The sequence below is a fragment of the Bombina bombina genome, chromosome 8 (assembly GCF_027579735.1).
Source record: "Bombina bombina isolate aBomBom1 chromosome 8, aBomBom1.pri, whole genome shotgun sequence".
Lineage (NCBI taxonomy): Eukaryota > Metazoa > Chordata > Amphibia > Anura > Bombinatoridae > Bombina > Bombina bombina.
In genome coordinates, this window is record NC_069506.1 from 207,929,648 (window position 1) to 207,955,890 (window position 26,243).

General features: G+C 37.3%; 1 protein-coding gene across 1 annotated transcript in view; it reads left to right on the forward strand.

Annotated features, from left to right (window-relative positions):
• SYT3 (synaptotagmin 3) overlaps window positions 1-26,243 on the forward strand; it is a 248,623-nt gene that overhangs the window by 101,786 nt on the left and 120,594 nt on the right. The window contains exon 3 of the mRNA XM_053689972.1: window positions 5,268-5,817. Within this exon, the coding sequence (XP_053545947.1) occupies window positions 5,268-5,817 (550 nt within the window). The remainder of the gene's footprint in view (window positions 1-5,267; window positions 5,818-26,243) is intronic.

The window sequence follows — 26,243 nt, forward strand, 5'->3', positions numbered from 1 at the left end:
ATAAGGTAGGAAGATCTTCAGGGGCTTAGTGTTAGGTTTATTTAAGGGGGGTTTGGGTTAGATTAGGGGTATGTGGGTGGTGGTTTGTAATGTTGGGGGGGGGTATTGTATGTTTTTTTTTACAGGCAAAAGAGCTGAATTCTTTGGGGCATGCCCCGCAAAGGGCCCTCTTCAGGGCTGGTAAGGTAAAAGAGCTTTGAACTTTTGTAATTTAGAATAGGGTAGGGCATTTTTTTTATTTTGGGGGGCTTTGTTATTTTATTAGGGGGCTTAGAGTAGGTGTAATTAGTTTAAAATTGTTGTAATATTTTTCTTATGTTTGTAAATATTTTTTTATTTTTTGTAACTTAGTTCTTTTTTATTTTTTGTACTTTAGCTAGTTTATTTAATTGTATTTATTTGTAGGAATTGTATTTAATTAATTTATTGATAGTGTAGTGTTAGGTTAATTGTAGGTAATTGTAGGTAGTTTATTTAATTAATTTATTGATAGTGTAGTGTTAGGTTTAATTGTAACTTAGGTTAGGATTTATTTTACAGGTAAATTGTAATTATTTTAACTATTTTAGCTATTAAATAGTTCTTAACTATTTAATAGCTATTGTACCTGGTTAAAATAAACACAAAGTTACCTGTAAAATAAATATAAATCCTAAAATAGCTATAATATAATTATAATTTATATTGTAGCTATATTAGGATTTATTTTACAGGTAAGTATTTATCTTTAAATAGGAATAATTTATTTAATAAGAGTTAATTAATTTCGTTAGATGTAAATTATATTTAACTTAGGGGGGTGTTAGTGTTAGGGTTAGACTTAGCTTTAGGGGTTAATACATTTATTAGAATAGCGGTGAGCTCCGGTCGGCAGATTAGGGGTTAATAAGTGTAGGCAGGTGGAGGCAACGTTGTGGGGGGCAGATTAGGGGTTAATAAATATAATACAGGGGTCGGCGGTGTTAGGGGCAGCAGATTAGGGGTACATAAGGATAATGTAGGTGGCGGCGCTTTGCGGTCGGCAGATTAGGGGTTAATAAGTGTAGGTAGGTGGAGGCAACGTTGTGGGGGGCAGGTTAGGGGTTAATAAATATAATATAGGGGTCGGCGGTGTTAGGGGCAGCAGATTAGGGGTACATAAGGATAACGTAGGTGGCGGTCGGCAGATTAGGGGTTAAAAAAAATTATTCGAGTGTCGGCGATGTGGGGGGACCTCGGTTTAGGGGTACATAGGTAGTTTATGGTTGTTAGTGTACTTTAGAGTACAGTAGTTAAGAGCTTTATAAACCGGCGTTAGCCCAGAAAGCTCTTAACTACTGACTTTTTTCCTGCGGCTGGAGTTTTGTCGTTAGATGTCTAATGCTCACTTCAGAAACGACTCTAAATACCGGAGTTAGAAAGATCCCATTGAAAAGATAGGATATGCAATTTACGTAAGGGGATCTGCGGTATGGAAAAGTCGCGGATGAAAAGTGAGCGTTAGACCCTATTTTGAGTGACTCCAAATACCGGCGGTAGCCTAAAACCAGCGTTAGGAGCCTCTAACGCTGGTTTTCACGGCTAACGCCAAACTCCAAATCTAGGCCATAGAAACTTTTTCATTTATTATTTAGACAGAGCATAGAATTTTAAACAACTTTCTAGTTTACTTCTATTATTTAATTTCTTTTCTTGTTATGCTTGCTGAAAGGTTAATCCATGAAAGCTCAGGTGCATCAAATAACTTGCTGCTTTTTGGTGGCTGCATATATACATCGATTGTCATTGGCTCACCCATGTGTTCAGTTAGAAACCAGTAGTGCATTACTGCTTCACCAACAAATGATACCAAGAGAATAGAGCAAATTTGATAATAGAAGTAAACTGGAAGTTGTTTAAAATTGTATGTTCTACCTAAATAATGACAGAAATTTTGAGTTTCATGTCCCTTTAAGTTTGTAACACTTTGGACAAATTAGTAAAAAGTGAAGCAAACGCGTTTGATAAAACATTTTGGGGTTGATCACAATTAATCCTTTAGAAAAGTTTATCTAACGATTTTCCAAAAAAATTAACCATTAAAATCTATTTGGATTTTTGTAGATAAATCATTTGATGAGCTTTTCTAAGTGATTGGGATCGATACATTGGCCCCTATTTATCAAAGGTCTTGCGGACCTGATCCGACAGTGCGGATCAGGTCCGCAAGACCTCGCTAACTGTGGAGAGCAATACGCTCTCCGCATTTAACATTGCACCAGCAGCTCACAAGAGCTGCTTGTGCAACGCCGCCCCCTGCTGACTCGCGGCCAATCGGCCGCCAGCAGGGAGCTGTCAATCAACCCGATCATAATCGATCGGGTTGAATTCCGGCGATGTCTGTCCGCCTGCTCAGAGCAGGCGGACAGGTTATGGAGCAGCGGTCTTTGTGACCGCTGCTTCATAACTGCTGTTTCTGGCGAGTCTGAAGACTCTCCAGAAACACTGGCTGTCAAGCTCCTTTCGGAGCTTGATAGATAGGCCCCCTTTACTTTACTTGAAAAACTCACCCCTTGATTTTAATGGTGTTTTTCTGCAGAAAATAATTAGATAAATTTTTCTAAAAGATTGTGATCAACCCCATAGTTCAAGTCAGCTTCATAGTAACAAGTGTTATGTTTGTGTAGCAACAAATCAACAGCTAGCTCTAAGCAGTGCATTGCTGCATCTGAGTCTACTTAGGTATGCTTTTCAAGAACACAAAGAAAAATTGCTAAAAGTATAAAACTTAAATGTCTCTTATTACTGCATGCTGTACCTGAATTATGGAGGTTTTATTTTAAATGTCATGTCCCTTTAATTAAGATACAGTCAAGTGTGAGTGTGATGAATACATTATTGAAAAAAAATGAATAATACAAGTTTATTTTATTATATAAATTTAAGTCCTAACTGTAGAAATTATGGCTATGTGGACACAATAGAAAGTACACATTTGTGACTTCAAAAGTGTCCCCCAAAAACTCCTGGGTGGAACATATTTTAACTAGTATCAAGAACCAACACCCTGGACCCCATTTGTGAGTCATATGCAGTGATGTGCTTGGGGATCAGCCCAAAGTCCAGGTTGTAAATACTAAGGGCTCCATGTATGAAGCAGTTATAGCTGCTCCGGAGACCTTGCGTGGCATGTTCGCACATGCGCGCCTGCTTCCCCCGATGTAAGAAGCAGTGGCCATTAGATTGCTGCTTTTTACACTCTTAGGTGGAGAAGAGAAATCACTGAGAGCTCACTTGCTCTTGGTGATTGACAGCCCCTTCACTCACGCGATTGGTCTGCTGGCCCGTATGTATCATTACACACGCTGATGAGCGTGTAATACTCATTGTAGTGTGTAATTATACATACCGGTCAGCGGATGAACAGATCTGTTGCCCTTATGCTGCGAATATCAATAACAAAAATCAAATCTGCTGCATCTGTAAGATGATGTTTTTGTTATCTTGTATGAAGACTCCTAATTTAATTGATTCTTTAAGGTATTTGTGATTAAATAGCCCTATCTCTAAACCTCATATTTGTGACTCATTTATTAAATTCAACCATCTTTACTGCAGTATTGTTTCCCGGCTTTTATCTATGAGATCTGTTTCTCCAGAGAGCAACATTCTGTTTGTTTTATTTATTAAATACTCTTCCCTGCACAAGTTAATACTTGGTATTATCCCAAATCTAATTCATTTAAGGGCCAGATTATGGCCCCAATTTATCAAAGGGCTTGCGGACCTGATCTGACATTGCGGATCAGGTCCGCAAGACCTCGCTAAATGCGGAGAGCAATACGCTCTCCGCATTTAACATTGCATCAGCAGCTCACAAGAGCTGATGGTGCAACGCCGCCCCCTGCAGACTCGCGGACAATCGGCTGCCAGCAGGGAGGTGTAAATCAACCCGATCGTACTCGATCAGGCTGATTTCCGGCGATTCCTGTCCGCCTGCTCAGAGCAGGCGGAGAGGGTTATGGAGCAGCGGTCTTTAGACCACTGCTTCATAAGTTGTGTTTCTGGCGAGTCTGAAGAAACACGGCCCGTACGGAGCTTGATAAATGGGCCTGTATGAGGGGAGACCAAATTAACGCTTCCGCTTGAGCGTTAATCGCGCTACAAGTAAGGTTTTTGCTCTCGTCTGGTTGCACCTGTATTACGAGTTGTAAGCAAACTGTTTTTGCTCTCGCTCTAACCCAACAAGCGTAAAAACCTTGAGTTAGAATATTGTGTGCGCGTTCACTTATTCCCCCCTAAAAGTCAATGGTGAATAAAAGTAACACCCGACTCTCATAGAAACCCGATTGCATATTCTCATTTGCTGTAACCCGACATGCAAAATATGAATATTTCACATTCGCTGTTCTGCACATAGCAGAATATGTTCTATTTATTTATAAGTACATATTTCTACATGTATCTGATGGTATTTTGTTACAATATATATCTATACCTATATAAACACATGATTATATATAGATATAGATATATGCATACATATATATATATATATATATGATTTTTTTATGTTTTCATCTACTTATATGTATGTCTTTATATGTATACATATGTATTTATATGTGTATATTTGTATGTAAATGCATATGTACACACATATATACAGTATATATATATATATATATATATATATATATATACATATCTATCTTTAGAAATCTATATATATGTATACATATGTATTTATATGTGTATATTTGTATGTAAATACATATATATACATATGAATACATAAATGCATATGTACACACATATATACAGTATATATATATATATATATATATATATATATATATATACATATCCATCTTTAGAAATCTATATATATGTATCTCTATTTTAAAACCCTCTGCTTTTTTTAAAAAAAAAAGATTTTTATTAGATAGTATTATTATGAGTGTAACTATACTTTGTAATGTAGTTTTGATGTGTTTTGTGCAACTTTTATGTTCTGTGAAACAGTTAACCAGAGCTCTGAAGTTGCAGCAATCATTTTAGCATAAATCGTGATTGCACTCAAGTGATCGTGTTTACTTTCAACTCGTAATACAAGCGGTAAACCCGACGAGTGCAAACCCTCGCAATAAACCACTTATCTCTCTGGCGCAAATGTTTGCGCTCCATTCGTAATCTAACCCTTAATATTTTTAATGTTTTCAGTTTTTTATCACTTGTATTTGCAAAAAATTATATGTAAAAAAAAAAGTAATAATTGCTTTAATGCAATATTTCTTTACATGTTTTAGGTATAATACACTGCCCAGGCCCATGACCCAGCAACTGTCTAGTCCTGATTTTTCAGGTCATGTGGATGAAAAACCAGAGCAGGCCACCAGCATTGGTCAGATTAAGCCAGAATTATACAAGCAACGATCAGCAGATGCCGAAATGAAAAAACTGGAAGCAACCAGTTGTGGGCGCATCAGCTTCATCCTGCGCTATGCCTATAATACAGAGCAGCTGGTGGTAAAGATCCTGAAGGCCCTAGACCTACCGGCAAAAGATGCTAATGGATTCTCAGACCCCTATGTTAAGATGTATCTACTGCCAGATCGTAAGAAAAAATTTCAGACTAAGGTTCATCGCAAGACTCTTAATCCAATCTTTAATGAGACATTCCATTTTAATGTGCCCTTTAATGAGCTGCAGAACCGAAAATTGCACTTCAGTATCTATGACTTTGACCGCTTCACCCGTCATGACCTTATTGGGCAGGTGGTGCTTGATAACCTCCTAGAGTTCTCTAATCCCACAGAAGAGAGTCCAATCTGGAGAGACATCATGGAAGGAAATTCAGTAAGTGAAATTATAATGTTATCATTTATTGAATGTGTATTATAGATGATCAATATCTAGCTTGGAATCAAATTCTTTAGTCTTCTTGTTAATTTAACCATTAAAATATGAAGGATGACACATTGACTTCCTCTTCATTCTTCCCTAATGTTTAGGATCACAGCGTATCATCCTATTGCACAGGGAGCATTTACTCATTGTTAAGGGAAGGGGAATGTACTCACAGAGTATTACTGCTGTGTAACCTCATCCTTATGTCTCACAGATTAAGGAAGTGCTCAGTACCAGAGACATTTCCTTATTGTTAATGATACTAGCGGGAGCTCTAACAGAGCCCATATCTCAGCCATAAACACTGACATCAGCCCCTGTAAGATGCAAGTGATCACCACAAAAAGCAACCAGTTGCAACAACTGTTAATAAATTGCTGGGGCTTTAACAAGTCCTCCTCTCCTAATCCATGCAAATGGACAAATAGCCCCTCATTTGAAAGGGGGAACTCCCTCTTTAAAATTAGATGTTACTTCTCCTCTTACAATTCAGGTGATTACCAACATGTTATATTTTATCTAATTTTCTATTGATATTTGCTACTAAAAACACAGGTATACAATCCTATATTTGAAACTGACTCAAAATTTTTTTTACAGTATTGCTTTGGGCCCAGTGATCTAAACCTCTCTGGTCTGGTGACATTCTCTAAGTCTTGTCAATACTGTGGGGTTCCTCAAAGAATGTTAGAAAGGCAAATTTTAGTTTGAGTGTTGTGTATCTTGCAATGTAGGGGTTTGAATTTGAAGACACCTGTATTACAATATATTGCTAAAAAAAGATTTTACATGATTGCCCTCCATGCTGGTGAGTCATCTGGCCCTTTATCCCTTTAATGCCTGATTTTTCAAATGGAAAAGCTATGGTTTTACATGTTGGTGGTAGAAAGATCCATGCACATAGTCAATTGAGTCGTCCATTATGGAAACGGAATGGACATTAGAAGAAACACATTTTTTAAGGAAAATCTCTGCAAGACCTTGCAATGTTAAAATATTTCACTGAATGAAGTAACAAGTTGTGTAATATACTTTATAAATAATATTTTTCAGTGTTCAATAATAAATAGCATTGCAGGCAGGCCTGTTTCTCTGTCTTAAAATTCCCATAGACTGTAATATTGAAGATTATTTTTGCATCCTTGCATTTTATACCTTCAATGAAAGAGCTTGGTCTGCTTTGTAGTTCATTGGTTGTTTAAACAATCTCTCCTCCTTTGGGAATTTTCTGTTGATAATGTTTTGGTGGAGATTAGTTGTTTAAGAATGGATTTTTCTTACCTTCCTGAAATATTGACCATCTGTGGACTTAACTAGTTAAGATACTTAAATAATTTAATGCTGTAGTAATTAAATTTCAAAACTGAAATAGAGTGCCCAATATAGCTTTGTAGATCATAGACTAAAAAATGAGTTGTGGTGCTTTTAAAAGCATTCACATCACTGTTGACCATATAGGTTGTTAAAATTGTTTGTGAAAGCAAAGAAGAAAAAATAGACGAGATGTGCGTCTCCAAAAATAAATAAATGCATACATAAATAAATAAATAAATAAATAAATAAATAATAATTTAATAATTTAATAATCAATAATGAATAAGTACAACAGAAACTAATAGTAATAATAATAATTATTATAAATATCAAGCCCATTGCAGTCTTTAGGAAGTGTAAATTCCTTGAATAAATTAGTTATCAAAATATAATGTCTCGGTATATGTAAAAGATTCCCACAAATTAGTAAAAGATAAAAATATATTCCTGTGCCTGAGGGAAAACGTCCAATAATTTCCATTATTATGTATACTGAGTTAGGGCTAGATTACACATAGTAATGTGTATATTACGAGTTGAAAGTAAACACTTTGGGGCCGATTTATCAAGCTCCGTATGGAGCTTGATGCCCCTGTTTCTGCGCGACCCTTCAGGCTCGCCGGAAACAGAAGTTAGGAAGCAGCGGTCTAAAGACCGCTGCTCCATAACTTGTCCACCTGCTCTGAGGCCGCGGACAGAAATCAACCCGATCAAATACGATTGGGTTGATTGACACTTCCTGCTAGCGGCCTGTTGGCCGTGAATCTGCAGGAGGCAGCATTGCACCAGCAGTTCACAAGAATTGCTGGTGCAATGATACGCTGTCAGCATTTATCGATGTGCAGCGGACATGATATGCTACATCGTATCATGTTCGCTTGCACTATGATAAATCTACCCCTTTCTCTTGACTACAATCAAATGTAAAACATGTCAGTTAACTATTACGCGAGACAGAAAAGTGGCACAAAACACATAAAAAATGTATTTAAACAGTACAGTTACATTCATATTAAAACTGTCTGATATAAAATATTTTAATAAAATGTAATTAAAAAGTTATAATGGCTCAAAGATATGAGGTGTTTTATATATACAGGTGGCCCTTGTTTTACAACAGTTCAATTTACACCATTTCAGAATAACAACCTCTTTTTCCAGTCATGTGACTGCTATTGAAAAGCATTAAGGAGCAGTGCATTTAATGAAATAGCCAGTAGGTGGAGCTGTCCGCTTGTGTTGCAGCAAAGTCAATCAAGCTAAAATTAATCAGTTTAACCAGACCTGATCTATCGAGCAGATTTCAAAGGAACAAGAACTTCCAGTCTATAAATCAGTCCAGATTGGAATGCATAGAAATAACTGTTTGCAGGAAAATGCACGTGAAGTCTGTGTTGTGTGATTATTTTATTAGGTTTATAATGCTGTTTAGCAAATGTTTTTGTTCATTTAACTTCGTTTAATTATATATTCTGTGTTGGATGATTATTTTATTAGGTTTATAATGCTGTTTAACATTTAAAGTCTTCATTTCAAAGCTTTAAAAATAATGTATTAGGTGTTACTTATGACAATTTTGAGAGGGGCCTGGAACCTATCTCCCTCACTTCCCATTGACTTACATTATAAACTAGGTTTCAATTTACAACGGTTTCAATTTACAACCATTCCTTCTGGAACCTAACCCCGGCGTAAACTGAGGGCTACTTGTATATACATATATATATATATATATATATATATATATATATATATATATATATATATATATATATATATATATATATATATGTGTGTGTGTGTGTTTTTGCTTTTGGGTGCACACCTAATGCAATAGGCTGTGCACGCCTATGTGTGGAGATAAAGGAATATTCAAACAGTTGAACATATCACAAGACTTGTTATACAAATTCCTATGCTATATGTTCTTTACATAATAACATTCTAAAAACACACAGTCTTATGATATGATTTTCCGCTACTTTTATCTGTAGAAGTGTATTGCAATACGTTACATATTCTGTTAATAAAACTACGTCTAATTCTGTCTGTCATTCCCCTTTCTATTCTTTGTTTGTAACATATGATCTTTCCCTTATTTATTTTTCTATTCACTCCATCATTTTAAGTGCCTCACGTTCAATCAATTCTCTAATCAAAATCACCTTTATTGGAAAAGTAAATGATCTCTCATGCTCAGTTCTCTGCATGTTTACTCCTGAGGCACTGCTGCTGAATCTTGTGTGATTGTGAATGCAGTAATCTTGGACAGACATAGTGTACCCTCCAGGATATTGTACAAGAGGAACCCATTATTCACAGCCAAATGTTACTGGAGGAGTGGAAGAGCCTAGGGGGCATTTGCAACCAAGATGCTCTTTTTATCTTTGCTGTTTGCAGAACCTCAGTGGCAACATTTCTTAGTTGCTAACTCATCTTTAGTCTTCCTTTTTTGCTGCCCCTGCTTCCATGAATTGCTCAAACTAACCTCTTCTTATTTTATTTTATTATATTGATTTTTATTTTCTCAATCCTGTGGGTAATGATAAATATATAAAATTAAACTTATTAGGTACGTATGTTATATGCATACAAATATTTCAGTGTTCAATATACCTAAATACATTTATATACCGAATCCATCTCAACATACCTAAATACATCTATATACCAAATCAATCTCAACATACCTAAATACATCTATATACCAAATCCATCTCAACATACCTAAATACATCTATATACCAAATCCATCTCAACATACCTAAATACATCTATATACCAAATCCATCTCAAAATATCTAAATACAACTACATACCAAATACATATCAACATACCTAAATACATCTATATACCAAATACATCTCAACATACCTAAATACATCCATATACCAAATCCATCTCAAAATATCTAAATACAACTACATACCAAATACATATCAACATACCTAAATACATCTATATACCAAATACATATCAACATACCTAAATACATCTATATACCAAATACATCTCAACATACCTAAATACATCTATATACCAAATACATCTCAACATACCTAAATACATCTATATACCAAATCCATCTCAACATACCTAAATACATCTATATACCAAATCCATCTCAAAATATCTAAATACAACTACATACCAAATACATATCAACATACCTAAATACATCTATATACCAAATACATCTCAACATACCTAAATACATCCATATACCAAATCCATCTCAAAATATCTAAATACAACTACATACCAAATACATATCAACATACCTAAATACAACTACATACCAAATACATATCAACATACCTAAATACATCTATATACCAAATACATCTCAACATACCTAAATACATCCATATACCAAATCCATCTCAAAATATCTAAATACAACTACATACCAAATACATCTCAACATACCTAAATACATCTACATACCAAATACATTTAAACATACTTAAATACATCTATATACCAAATACATCTCAACATACCTATATACATCTACATACCAAATACATCTCAACATACCTAAATACATCTATATACCAAATACATCTCAACATACCTAAATACATCTATATACCAAATACATATCAAAATATATAAATACATCTACATACCAAATACATCTATATTCCAAATACATCTCAACATACCTAAATACATCTACATACCAAATACATTTAAACATACTTAAATACATCTATATACCAAATACATCTCAACATACCTATATACATCTACATACCAAATACATCTCAACATACCTAAATACATCTATATACCAAATACATCTCAACATACCTAAATACATCTATATACCAAATACATATCAAAATATATAAATACATCTACATACCAAATACATCTATATTCCAAATACATCTCAACATACCTAAATACATCTATATACCAAATACATCTCAACATACCTAAATACATCTATATACCAAATACATATCAAAATATCTAAATACATCTACATACCAAATACATCTAGACATACCTAAATTAATCTACAAAAATTAAAAAGCAACATAAAAAAAATATATCAAGTCAATGTCCTCATAATATTAAAATGACGTTGATCCAAAAACTATGCATGAAAGGTAATAGAATAAGATTCTGCGACCTTGCAGCCCTTATTAGCCACATAACCACATCACACCTTAGAACAGACCTTCATCCCTGCAGACCCCCTGTTGGCATCATAGCTATATCATATCAGACCCCAAGTCTCTATAGTTCCTCTGTCACTACATGCTAACATTAGTTTATGCCCCGGTCCTGCAGACCATAAGTCACCTTATTCACACATCATATTGGCCCCCTGACTCCCCCTGATGTGACATCAGACCCCAAGGATCTGTAGTTCCCTGGCCCTGTCATCCCTCTGTCACCACATTTCCACATGAGATCAAGCAACAGGCTCTGCAGCTCCACTGTCAGCTACATACTCATATCAAGCCTCAAATCAGAAATGTAGCCCTGCTTCCCATCTCTCATATACTCATATCAATTCACATCAGAACTCAAGCTTCTACTCTCCCTCTGTCTGCCCTCATCAGATCAAAGCCCTGGCCCTGCAGCTCCTCAGTCATGACATACCCTGATCAGTTCACATCCCTTACCCTGTTGCCCCTCTTTGAGCCACATACCCACATCAGTTCAGTCCCCCATGGACCTTTAAACCCTCTATCAGAACATACCCATATTAAATTAAACTTTGTTACATAATCTTATCAGATCTTAACCCTGACCTTGCAAACCCCCTATTATTATTATTATCATCTTTATTTGTAATGTTCCAACTGACTCCACAGGGCTATACATGCGGTACAATACATAAAGACAAGACAGGGAAGGCAAACTGGGACAGAAGTATTTCAACCCTTTATCCACATCAGATGTCACCACCAATACAAAACTGACTGAAATCAGCTATCTGATTTATAGGTAACACTAAGTTTAAAAACCAAACTTTATTATGGTAATTTCTAAAAAATGGTAAGAAGGTAAAAAACTAATTATCCAGGACTACCTCACTACCACACCACCTTAAAATACTATGCCAGAGACACTGATGACTACCCCCCTGTATTCCTGGCCGATAGCAGAAATCATCGGCTTCAGGTGCCAGGAGTAGTCTTGCACAGTGGTCTGGATAACAATAAAAGTTTTATATACACAACTAGCAAATGCGTTTCGGCCGCTTCCATGTGCCTTTTTGCAATTTGACAAAACGAGCATTGTAACCTCCTATCTTTTAAAGCCCACTCTGTCGACATTTAGCCAATTGCGTCCTTGCTCTTAAAACCATATTCGCCAGTCATAGACATAGTCATTTCTTGTATGTGGGCGTTATTTGAACTTCACTGTATAGCGATTGGATACAGCAATAGTCCGTGTAAAAATCCAATCATCACTAAATTGGTCCTCACACCCTCTCATATTTAAAGGGGCAGCACCAAGGTTTTCCAAACCTTCCTTTTTCCATCCTTTTTTAATGTCAGGATTTTCCGGATTTCTAACTTTACCCGTTATATATATGTATATATATATATATATATATATATATATATGTATATATACAGTATATATATATATATATATATATATATATATTTATATTTATATACTGTATATACAGTGTATATATATATATATATAGAGAGAGAGAGAGAGAGAGAGAGAGAGAGTACAGACAACCATTCACTCACTACTTATCACTTGATTAGCCCAGATGTATCAACCCTTTTAAATAGCCCAAAAATCTTCAGAGAGGCACTCACAGGACTTGAATTTTAAAAATACAAAAGTTTATTTATAAAAAAAGCATATAAATAGAGTTGACATTTCAGCTTCAATAGGAACCTTTGTAGGACCCTTTTTCAAGACATTGGGGCCGAATTATCAATGTCTGTCCGACATGATACGCTTTAGCTTATCATGTCCAACAGACATTGCTGAATGCCAACAATATACGCTGTCAGCATTTAACATTGCACAAGCAGTTCTGGTGAACTGCTTTTGCAATGCCACCCCCTGGAAATTTGTGGCCGCTAGCAGGCGGTGTGAATCAGCCCGATCGTATAGGATCGGGCGGATTGATGTCCGCAGCCTCTGAACAGGCGGACAAGTTAAGGAACAGCAGTCTTAAGACCGATGCTTTGTAACTGCTGTTTCCGGCAAACCTTCAGGCTCGTGCGGAAACAGGGGCATCAAGGGCCATTCAATCCTTGATAAATAAACCCCAATGTGCGTCCACCAAAAAACTGTGCAAACATCCCAACATACGATGACCCTTTAAATACCATAAACCCCACCACTTTAATTAATATTTACACGGTCTATCAAACTCTTATAAAAAAAACATAATTTATGCTTACCTGATAAATTTATTTCTCTTGTAGTGTATCCAGTCCACGGATCATCCATTACTTATGGGATATATTCTCCTTCCCAACAGGAAGTTGCAAGAGTCCACCCACAGCAAAGCTGCTATATAGCTCCTCCCCTAACTGCCATTACCAGTCATTCGACCGAAAACATGCAGAGAAAGGAAAACCATAGGGTGCAGTGGTGACTGTAGTTTAATGGAAAAATTACCTGCCTTAAAGTGACAGGGCGGGCCGTGGACTGGATACACTACAAGAGAAATAAATTTATCAGGTAAGCATAAATTATGTTTTCTCTTGTTAAGTGTATCCAGTCCACGGATCATCCATTACTTATGGGATACCAATACCAAAGCTAAAGTACACGGATGATGGGAGGGACAAGGCAGGTACTTAAACGGAAGTTACCACTGCCTGTAAAAAACCCTTTCTCCCAAAAATAGCCTCCGAAGAAGCAAGGTATCAAATTTGTTAAATTTGAAAAAGTATGAAATGCAGACCATGACTCCGTCTTGTAATCTGTTCAACAGAAGCCACATTTAAAAAAGGCCCAAGTGAAAACCACAGCTCTAGTAGAATGAGCTGTAATCCCTTCAGGAGGCTGCTGTCCAGCAGTCTCATAAGCTAAATGAATTATGCTTTTTAACCAAAAAGACAGAGAGGTTGCTGAAGTCCTTTGACCTCTCCTCTGTCCAGAATAGACAACAAACAAGGTGAATGTTTGATGAAAATCTGTAGTAGCTTGTAAGTAAAACTTTAAAACACGAACCACGTCCAAATTGTGTAATAGACGTTCCTTCTTTGAAGAAGGATTAGGATACAAGAATGGAACAACAATCTCTTGAGTGATATTCTTGTTAGATACCACCTTAGGTAAAAACCCAGGTTGGTACACAGGACTACCTTATCCGTACGGAGAACCAGATAAGGAGAATCACATTGCAACGCAGATAACTCGGAGACTCTATGAGCCGAGGAAATAGCTACCAAAAAGGAACTTTCCAAGATAGAAGTTTGATATCTATGGAATGAAAAGGTTCAAATGGAACTCCTTGAAGAACCTTAAGAACCAGCTTTAAGCTCCATGGCGGAGCAACATTTTTAACCACAGGCTTGGTTCTAGCCAAAGCCTGACCAAATGCCTGAACGTCTAGAATACCTGCCAGACGCTTGTGCAAAAGAATAGACAGAGTAGAAATCTGTCCTTTTAAAGAACTAGCTGACAACCCTTTTCTCAAAATCATCTTGGAGAAAAGATAATATCCTGGGAATCCAGACTTTACTCCATGAGTAACCCTTGGATTCATAACAATAAGATATTTACACCATATCTTATGTTAAATTTTCCTAGAGACAGGTTTTATGCCTGTATTAAGGTATCAATTACTGACTCGGAGAAGCCATGCTTTGATAACATCAAGCGTTCTGTCTCCAGGCAGTCCATCTCAGATTAGTTATATTTAGATGGTTGAAAAGACCCTGAGGTAGAGGGTCCTATCTCAGAAGCAGAGACCGTGGTGGAAAGGATGACATGTCCACTAGATCTGCATACCAGGTCCTGCGTGGCCACGCAGGCGCTGTCAAAAGCACCAAAGCACTCTCCTGCTTGATCTTGTGCAAACCCCTCCGGAGGGAATTCCCACTCCCCCGGATGAAAAGTCTGATGACTTAGAAAATCTGCCTCCCAGTTCTCAACACCTGGGATAGGGATAGCTTTTAGACAAGAGTGAGTCTCTGTCCAGTGAATTATTTTAAGACTTCTAACATTGCTAGGGAACTTCTGTTCCCCCTTGATGGTTGATGTAAGCCACAGTCGTGATATTGTCCGACTGAAATATGATGTACCTCAGAGTTGCTAACTGAGGCCAAGTCTGAAGAGCATGGAATATCGCTCCCAGTTCAAGAATATTCATTAGAAGGAGGGTCTCCTCCTGAGTCAGCTATCCCTGATCCTTCAGGGAGTTCCAGACTGTATCCCAACCTAAAAGGCTGGCATCTGTTGTAACAATTGTCCCATCTGACCTGCGGAAGGTCATACCCTTGGACAGATGGACCCGAGATAGTCACCAGAGAAGAGAATCTCTGGTTTCTTGGTCCGGATTTAACAGGAGAACAAATCTGTGTAATCCCCGTTCCTCTGGCTGAGCATGCATAGTTGCAGTGGTCTGAAATGTAGGCGTGCAAACGGTACTATGTCCCTTGCCGCTACCATTAAGCCGATTACATTCATGTACTGAGCCACCAAAGGGCGCGGATGGAATGAAGAACACGGCAGAAATTTAGAAACTTTGACAACCTGGACTCCGTCAGGTAAATTTTAATTTCTACAAAATCTATCAGAATCCCTAGGAGGGAAACCCTTGATATTGGGGATAGAGAACTCTTTCCTTGTTCACTTTCCACCCATGCGATCTCAGAAATTCCAGTACTACGTCCGTATGAGACTTGGCAACTTGGATGTTTGACGCCTGTATCAGGATGTCGTCTAAATAAGGGGCCACTTCTATGCCCCGTGGCCTAAGGACCGCCAAAGTGACCCCAGAACCTCCATAAAGATTCTAGAGGCTGTAGTTAACCCAAAGGAAAGAGCTACAAACTGGTAATGCCTGTCTAGAAAGGCAAACCTGAAAAAACGATGGTGATCTTTATGCATCGTAATGTGAGGATAAGCATCCTTCAAATCCATTGTAGTCCTCTATTGACTCTCCTGGATCATAGTTAAGATGGTACGAATAGTTTCCATCTTAAATGATGGAATTCTAAAGAATTTGTTTAAGATCTTTTAGATCCAAAATAGGTCTGAAGGTTTCCTTTCCTTGGGAACCACAAACCGATTTGAGGAAAACTGTGTCCCTGTTCCTCTATTGGAACTGAATGGGTCACGTACACAATGCAAGAATGTCTCTTTCTTTATCTGGTTTGCAGATAAATGTGAAAGGCAAAAACTCCCCTTTTTTGGGGGGGAAAGCTTTGAAATCCAGAAGATATCTCTGGGGTATAATTTCCAATGCCCAGGGATCCTGGGCATCTCTTGCCCACGCCTGGGCGAAGAATGAAGTCTGCCCCCTATAGGATCCGTTACCAGATAGGGGTCCGTTCCTCATGCTGTTTTAGAGGCAGCAGCAGGCTCCTTGACCTGCTTATCTTTGTTCCAGGTCCGGTTGTCTCCAGACCGCCTTGGACTGAGCAAAAGTTCCCTCTTATTTTGCCTTAGAGGAAGTTGATGCCACACCTGCCTTGAATTTTCGAAAGGCACGAAAATTAGGCCTTTTTTGTCCCTTGATTTGGACCTGTCCTGAGGAAGGGCATGATCTTTTCCTCCAGTGATATAAGTAATAATCTCCTTCAAACTAGGCCTGAATAGGGTCTGCCCCTTGAAGGGAAGTTAAGTAGCTTATTTATTAAAGTCACGACAGCTGACCATGATATAAGCCATAGCGCTCTGCGCGCCAGTATAGTAAAAAACAGAATTCTTAGCCGTTAGTCTAGTCAAAGGAACAAAGGCATCAGAAAACAAAGGAATTGGCTAGCTTAAGTGCTCTAAGCTTGTCAAATATATTCATCCAATGGAGCCTGTAAAGCCTCATCAAGAGACTCAAACCAGAACGTCGCAGCAGCAGTGACAGGAGCAATGCGTGCAAGGGGCTGCAGGATAAAACCTTGTTGAATAAACATTTTTTATCCATTGGATCTAAAAAAGCACAACAGTCCTCGCCAGAGGTAGTGGTACGCTTAGCTAGAGTAGAAACTCTTCTCTCCACCTTAGGAACTGTCTGCCATAAGTCCCGTGTGGTGGCAACTATTAGAAAACATTCTTCTAAAAAATAGGAGGGGAAGAGAACGGCACACCTGGTCTATCCCATTCCTTATGAAAAATTTTAGTAAACCTCTTTAGGTATTGGAAAAACATAAGTACACACCGGCACTGCATATTATTTATCCAGTCTACACAATTTCTCTGGCACTGCGATTGTACACATTCATTCAGAGCAGCTAAAGCCTCCCTGAGCAACAAGTGGAGGTTCTCAAGCATAAATTTTAAATGTAGAAATATCAGAATCAGGTTAAATCATCTTCCCTGAGTCACAAATATCACCCACAGACTAAGCATATTGTGAGGTAGTATCAGACATGGTTCTTAAAGCGTCTGTATGCTCTGTATCTACCCCCAGAGCTGTTTTGCTTTCCTTTAATTTCAGGTAGTCTGACTAATACTGCTGCCAGTGTATTATACACAACCTTTGCCATGTCTTGTAAAATAAACGCTATGGGCGCCATTGATATACTTGGCGCCATTTGAGCGTGAGTCCCTGGAGCGGGAGTCAAAGGGTCTGACACGTGGGGAGAGTTAGTCGGCATAACTTCCCCCTCGACAGAATCCTCTGGTAAAATAAACGCTATGGGTGCCCTTGATGTACTTGGCGCCATTTGAGCGTGAGTCCCTAAAGCGGGAGTCAAAGGGTCTGACACGTGGGGAGAGTTAGTCGGCATAACTTCCCCCTCGACAGAATCCTCTGGTGATAATGTTTTTAAATACAAAAAATGATCTTTATTGTTTAACATGAAATCAGTACATCTGGTACACATTCTAAAATGGGGTTCCACCATGGCTTTAAACATAATAAACACAGAGCCTCCTCTATGTTAGACATGTTAGAACTAATAAAGAGACTAGTAAGCTTGGAAAACACTTTAAATCAAGTTAACAAGCAAATATAACAAACGTTACTGTGCCTTTAAGAGAAACAAATTTTGTCAAAATTTGAAAAACAGTGAAAAAAGGCAGTAAATCAAACGAAACTTTTACAGTACATGTAATAAGTTAACAGAGCATTGCACCCACTTGCAAATGGATGATTAACCCCTTAATGCAAAAAACAGATAAAAAAAAAAAAAAAAAAAACGACATTTTTTTAAACAGACACAACAAAACTGCCACAGCTGAGCTGTGGATTACCTTCCCTATAACTGTTTCTATGCAAAATTTAAGCCAGCCATGTGGAAAAATTAGGCCCCAATAAGTTTTATCACCAAACATATGTTAAAAAACGATTAAACATGCCAGCAAACGTTTTAAAACACATTCTTATAAGAGTATGTATGTCTATTAATAAGCCTGATCCAGTCGCTATCACTGCATTTAAGGCTTTACCTACATTACTTCGGTATCAGCAGTATTTTCTTAGTCAATTCCATTCCTTAGAAAAATATATTACTGCACATACCCTTAGCATATATCTCTATCAATCAGCCTGGTACCAGTCGCTTTCACTGCATTTAAAGGCTGTACTTACATTACTTCGGTATCAGCAGTATTTTCTTAGTCAATTCCATTCCTTAGAAAAATATTTTACTGCACATACCTTATTTGCAGGAAAACCTGCACGCCATTCCCCCTCTGAAGTACCTTACTCCTCAGAATGTGTGAGAACAGCAACTGGATCTTAGTTACGTCTGCTAAGATCATAGAAAAAACGCAGGCAGATTCTTCTTCCAAATACTGCCTGAGATAAACAGCACACTCCGGTGCCATTTAAAAATAACAAACTTTTGATTGAAGAAATAAACTAAGTATAAAAAACCACAGACTCTCACGACCTCCTATCTATGTTGAGACTTGCAAGAGAATGACTGGTAATGGCAGTTAGGGGAGGAGCTATATAGCAGCTTTGCTGTGGGTGGACTCTTGCAACTTCCTGTTGGGAAGGAGAATATATCCCATAAGTAATGGATGATCCGTGGACTGGATACACTTAACAAGAGAAATAAGCATTGGAAATAACCAGCTTGCACTTTTCAAAAAATGTTAGTAAAACTGACTCTATTTTAATGCTTATATATATATATATATATATATATATATATATATATATATATATATATAAATATATATATATATATATATATATATATATATATACATACAGTATACAGTATATATTTAGCACAATTTTGATCAGCGCAACCTATAACTTACAACTTGTAAGATGAGCGCCACTTGTAATCTAGCCCGGAATATTATGCAATGAAAGCCTGATAGCTCTCTAAACACTTGTGGAAAAAGGAGGCCTTATTTTGTTAACAACAATGTATTTAGGAATTCTATCTTCAAAATGATTGTAAACTATTTTCATATAATGTTGTCAAAATGGGTTCCTCAGCTTTAGTAAGTGGACTGGACAAGAACATTTCTTCCATGTAAACATTTCCATTTTCATGGATAATAATCCCTTCACCTATGCAGAATTTGCTGATCTGTCTTACAATGTACAGGGAGTGCAGAATTATTAGGCAAATGAGTATTTTGACCACATCATCCTCTTTATGCATGTTGTCTTACTCCAAGCTGTATAGGCTCGAAAGCCTACTACCAATTAAGCATATTAGGTGATGTGCATCTCTGTAATGAGAAGGGGTGTGGTCTAATGACATCAACACCCTATATCAGGTGTGCATAATTATTAGGCAACTTCCTTTCCTTTGGCAAAATGGGTCAAAAGAAGGACTTGACAGGCTCAGAAAAGTAAAAAATAGTGAGATATCTTGCAGAGGGATGCAGCACTCTTAAAATTGCAAAGCTTCTGAAGCGTGATCATCGAACAATCAAGCGTTTCATTCAAAATAGTCAACAGGGTCGCAAGAAGCGTGTGGAAAAACCAAGGCGCAAAATAATTGCCCATGAACTGAGAAAAGTCAAGCGTGCAGCTGCCAAGATGCCACTTGCCACCAGTTTGGCCATATTTCAGAGCTGCAACATCACTGGAGTGCCCAAAAGCACAAGGTATGCAATACTCAGAGACATGGCCAAGGTAAGAAAGGCTGAAAGACGACCACAACTGAACAAGACACACAAGCTGAAACGTCAAGACTGGGCCAAGAAATGTCTCAAGACTGATTTTTCTAAGGTTTTATGGACTGATGAAATGAGAGTGAGTCTTGATTGGCCATATGGATGGGCCTGTGGCTGGATTGGTAAAGGGCAGAGAGCTCCAGTCCGATTCAGACGCCAGCAAGGTGGAGGTGGAGTACTGGTTTGGGCTGGTATCATCAAAGATGAGCTTGTGGGGCCTTTTCGGGTTGAGGATGGAGTCAAGCTCAACTCCCAGTCCTACTGCCAGTTTCTGGAAGACACCTTCTTCAAGCAGTGGTACAGGAAGAAGTCTGCATCCTTCAAGAAAAACATGATTTTCATGCAGGACAATGCTCCATCACACGCGTCCAAGTACTCCACAGCGTGGCTGGCAAGAAAGGGTATAAAAGAAGAAAATCTAATGACATGGCCTCCTTGTTCACCTGATCTGAACCCCATTGAGAACCTGTGGTCCATCATCAAATATGAGATTTACAAGGAGGGAAAACAGTACACCTCTCTTAACAGTGTCTGGGAGGCTGTGGTTGCTGCTGCACGCAATGTTGATGGTGAACAGATCAAAACACTGACAGAATCCATGGATGGCAGGCTTTTGAGTGTCCTTGCAAAGAAAGGTGGCTATATTGGTCACTGATTTGTTTTTGTTTTGTTTTTGAATGTCAGAAATGTATATTTGTGAATGTTGAGATGTTATATTGGTTTCACTGGTAAAAATAAATAATTGAAATGGGTATATATTTGTTTTTTGTTAAGTTGCCTAATAATTATGCACAGTAATAGTCACCTGCACACACAGATATCCCCCTAAAATAGCTATAACTAAAAACTACTTCGAAAACTATTCAGCTTTGATATTAATGAGTTTTTTTTGGGTTCATTGAGAACATGGTTGTTGTTCAATAATAAAATTAATCCTCAAAAATACAACTTGCCTAATAATTCTGCACTCCCTGTATGTGCCTGCTGTGGAAGGTTACCTCAAAAACAGAAACAATCTTGTATTGAAAGCACTGTATTTATATTTGTATTCACAAGGCATTAAATTATTACACACACTTTGATGCAATGTTTTTAAGAGTAATTTTAGTTTGCTTCCCTTTTCTTACTAAATGACTTGAAGACTGCCCCTGAGGTCTGTCATACACTAGCTAGACCCAGAATGGTTTAATCAGTCTAACCTAGTGTGACATATTCAGTAATAACAGGATTGATGCATTTTGTTACAATACATATAATTCCATAAGAATTGCACGGAGAGCTACTATGTACAATATTTCTATTTTAATTTTAATTTTCGTTGTGAATATCCATCATTAGAAACCTCATACCATACTAAATATGACTTTAAAGCAAATTCTTGTTTATAGTATTAAAGTGATAAGATACAAATAAAACCTGCTCAACGGAGCGCCCCTGGGGTATGTAAAAACAAATCCTGAGATTATGATAAGCACTAATAGAGTAAGGGTATATGTGAAAAAAATGTAGATAATATCCTAGGCGGCAAGCAAATATTCCCAGTGCGTCTGCACACGCACAAAATAGCAACAGTCCATCCAATGTAGGGAAAAATAAGCGCTCCAAGCCCACAGATATATAAAAGTTAAATTTTATTCCAAACTTGTTAAAATCATACAAGATAGATTAAAAAGTGGTAAGCACAATAGTGCAAAAACAGGTTGTAGAACAGGTGCAAAAAACAGCAAACGTTTCGTGCTCCATGCACTTGGTCACTGCTAATTGATGCACCTGTTAAGCAGTGACCAAGTGCATGGAGCACGAAACGTTTGCTGTTTTTTGCACCTGTTCTACAACCTGTTTTTGCACTATTGTGCTTACCACTTTTTAATCTATCTTGTATGATTTTAACAAGTTTGGAATAAAATTGAACTTTTATATATCTGTGGGCTTGGAGCGCTTATTTTTCCCTACATTGGATGGACTGTTGCTATTTTGTGCGTGTGCAGACGCACTGGGAATATTTGCTTGCCGCCTAGGATATTATCTACATTTTTTTCACATATACCCTTACTCTATTAGTGCCTATCATAATCTCAGGATTTGTTTTTATATACCCCAGGGGCGCTCCGTTGAGCAGGTTTTATTTGTATCTTGGATCTTTCTGCAACACCTGCCTAGGAGCAGCCGGGGGTAACCGGAAGCCGGAAGTTGTCATCAACACATGCCGCAGCAGTATTGCTAGACTGCAGAGAGCGTCGGGCATGACTTTTACACAGTGATGTAGACGAAGAAAAACATCACAGTGCCACATCGAAGTTACGGCTGAGGACACAGAGGAAGCGCATATTATGTTCATACAGGGCGCTTGACATAGATAAGGTAATCATTCCCTTATAAATCAGCTCTACTGTTTCTTACTTACCTGGATTGTCTGGTGCACATATAAAGCACACACAATTATCAATGCAATATATGTTTGCATAAGAGGCATTATAAAGACACAACACAGAGAGGAAATAAGGAGACAACAAGGGATTGATATAGGATGAAGACGAGGAGGGTAGGATTATTTATAATAAGTGATCAATATAAAGTGGTATAGCACAATTCTTTTTATACATTTTTTGTAAGGGTATCCAGTATGGATCAAGAAACAGAAGATTCGTATGTTTTGGGTGACTTTAAAGAAGAAACTTCAGAGTTATATAAAGATATAGCATATACACTGGACAGCTTGTTTTTTGATATAGATGATCTGCGCAAAAAGGATATTAAATTGGAATTAGACATAAGATCTTTTTTATTATACATACATGAAAAGCGTATACCTAGGGGACTAAGGATACGCAAGTTTCCCTCTTTCACAGTTAATAACACTGAGTTCATTAGTAAGTGGAACATAATACTGGACACCTGTTCTTTTGCACTTATGGATTTGTTAATTCAATATAAAAAAGAACAAAGGAGAGATATTATGATTGAATTAAAAGAATTACAGAATAAATTAAGATGTCACCAACATGATCAAAATTTTAAAAAATATGATCAACAATTTGAAAGAAATATGATTGACTTTAAACAAGAACTTTGGCAATTCAAATCCAGAAAAATGCTCAGAGATAAGAGGGATTATGATCAAAAACAGGTGTATCGCTGGAGTCAGGATGACCTGACCAAACCCAGATATAACAGAAGATATAATAAGAACAAAAATAATAATTCCAATAAAAAGGGTAAAGCAGTCACATTTGCAGACACAGACACTGAGTATGAATATGACTCCTCTGAAGGAGAAACAGGGGAGGAATCTTATGCGCTCATGTTAGAAGGAGAAGGACAGTTTGGGGCAGAAGAAATAGATATTACAGTCTAAAAAAACGAGACGCGCCAAACTGCACCGTCTGTAAGAAAAAAACAACCCACCGAGGCAGAAGGGGGAAAGGGAGAAAGAGCAATCAAGCCAACCAGAAAAGGAGAAGGAAAGAACAAGACACACAAGATTTATCCCACACGGTCTCAGAAAGTTCAGAAAAAATATGCTTAAACAATGATGTTATAAATTTGTCGAGTAAAAATCTCACTAATACTTATATACAGGTTTTGTCTAAGGGCTTGAATTTTGTTCCTGATAATCATTTTAACATTTTTGAAACTGTTCTTGACATTAATAGGTTTGTACGCAATTTAACTTTGCGCAAACATTATTTTGGTTTCAATGAAGATCAGGAACAGAATGAAAACAAGGTAAGCCAAGATGTTAAATGTGAACCTAAGGGGTTAAATGATTTTTCTGATATATGTAGTCTTTTGGACCTGGAACAGTTACAACATGAAGGTGATAGTCATATGGAGGGCTTATTATGTGAGACAGACATATCACTTAGTCATGTCAAAAATAAAAGTCATTTCTATCCTATACATACTAGACCTAAAATTCTGGATATATTTCAAAAAACAGTGGAGGAGAGATTAAGGGGATTACAAACTGCCCAAAAGAGAAATCAATTTCCATCTAACTTTACACAAAAGGAGAGAGATACAATAAAAAAGACTGGCATCTGATGACTCACTTGTCATCAGGCAATCTGACAAGGGCGGCAATGTGGTCGCCCTTAATAAGGATGACTACGTTGCAGAATCCATGAGACAACTAAATGACAGGGAAGTGTATATTAAACTGAGTGACAATCCTTCAGTGAAATACAGGAATGAATTAACTAATCTTGTTTTATATGCAAGATATAATAACATCATAAATAAATCTGTTCAGGAAAGAATTATTCCTAAACTACCAGTCATTCCTGTTTTTCATTACCTTCCCAAAACACACAAGAATCTTCAGAGCCCACAGGGTAGACCCATCATAGCGGGTATTGATTCTTTGAATGAACCTATGTCAGAGTTAATTGATTCATTCTTACAACCCCTAGTCAGGGATTTGCCCAGTTTTATACAGGACACCACGGCCCTTTTAAACAAAATACAAAATCTAAAATGGAAATCCACATATAGATTTATCACAGCAGATGTTTCCTCATTGTATACAACTATACAACACGAGAAGGGAATAGAAGCAATAGAACACTTTTTGGAACTGAATACAAATTTTACATACCCTACTAAAATCTTTATATTAAGGGCAATTGAATATCTTTTGAGTCACAATTTTTTTCTGTTTCAGAACAGCTTTTATCTCCAGAGACGTGGGACAGCCATGGGGGCTAAATTTGCCCCCTCATACGCCAACCTTTTTATGGGTTGGTGGGAGCTGTCCCACATTTTTGGAGATAAAAACCCCTTCAAGGATAGGATTATCCAGTTTTACAGATACATAGATGATCTGTTGTTTGTGTTTGAGGGAGATCAGCAAGAGGCAGAGGATTTTTGTAAATATTTGAACAATAACAACTTTAACTTAAACTTTACCAGTGAACAGAGTGATAAAGAAATAAATTTTCTTGATATCACATTAATAAGCACAGACAAAAATACAGTTGAAACTACTATATATAGAAAGTCTACAGCTGGGAACACTATCCTCAAGTACAATTCATGCCACCCAAGACATGTTGTGAAGGGTATCCCTAAGGGGGAATATACCAGAATTAAAAGAAATTGCACAAATGAGGATGAATATCAGGCAAAGTCAGAAGAGGCAACACAAAGGTTCAGGGATAGAGGCTACAGTGAGGAGTTACTTAAAGAGGCAAAATCTAGTGTAGATTTAATTCCCAGACAAGTCTTGCTAAAATATAGAAATAAACAGAAAAGAACATCAGAAAATAGCAAGATCAAATTTATTACAACTTACAGTATGGAATACACTAAGGTGTGCAATATTATTAAAGATTCCATACCAATTCTGTAATCAGATCCTATCCTTAAGGAGATTCTCAAAGAAGGTTGTGATTTTGTATCTAGAAGAGGTAAGACGATAGCAAATTTAATTTCTCCATCAGATGTAAGAACCAAAAAAACATCCTGCTGGTTAAAACAGAGAAAGGGTTTTTATAAGTGCAGACGCCCAATATGTACAACCTGTGACTTTGTTAAGGAAGGAGAGGAATTTAATTCCACTATTACCAATAAGACTTATAAGATACATCATCATATCAACTGTTCTACCACTCATGTGGTTTATCTTCTCACATGTAAAATTTGCCATAAACAATACACAGGAAAAACAAAGAGACCGCTAAAAGAGAGGTTTTTGGAGCACTTGCGCTCCATAGAGGATGAGAACTCAGACACACCTGTATCAAGGCATTTTAAGGTTCTACACAACGCAGACACATCTGCTCTTATCCTACAGGCGATA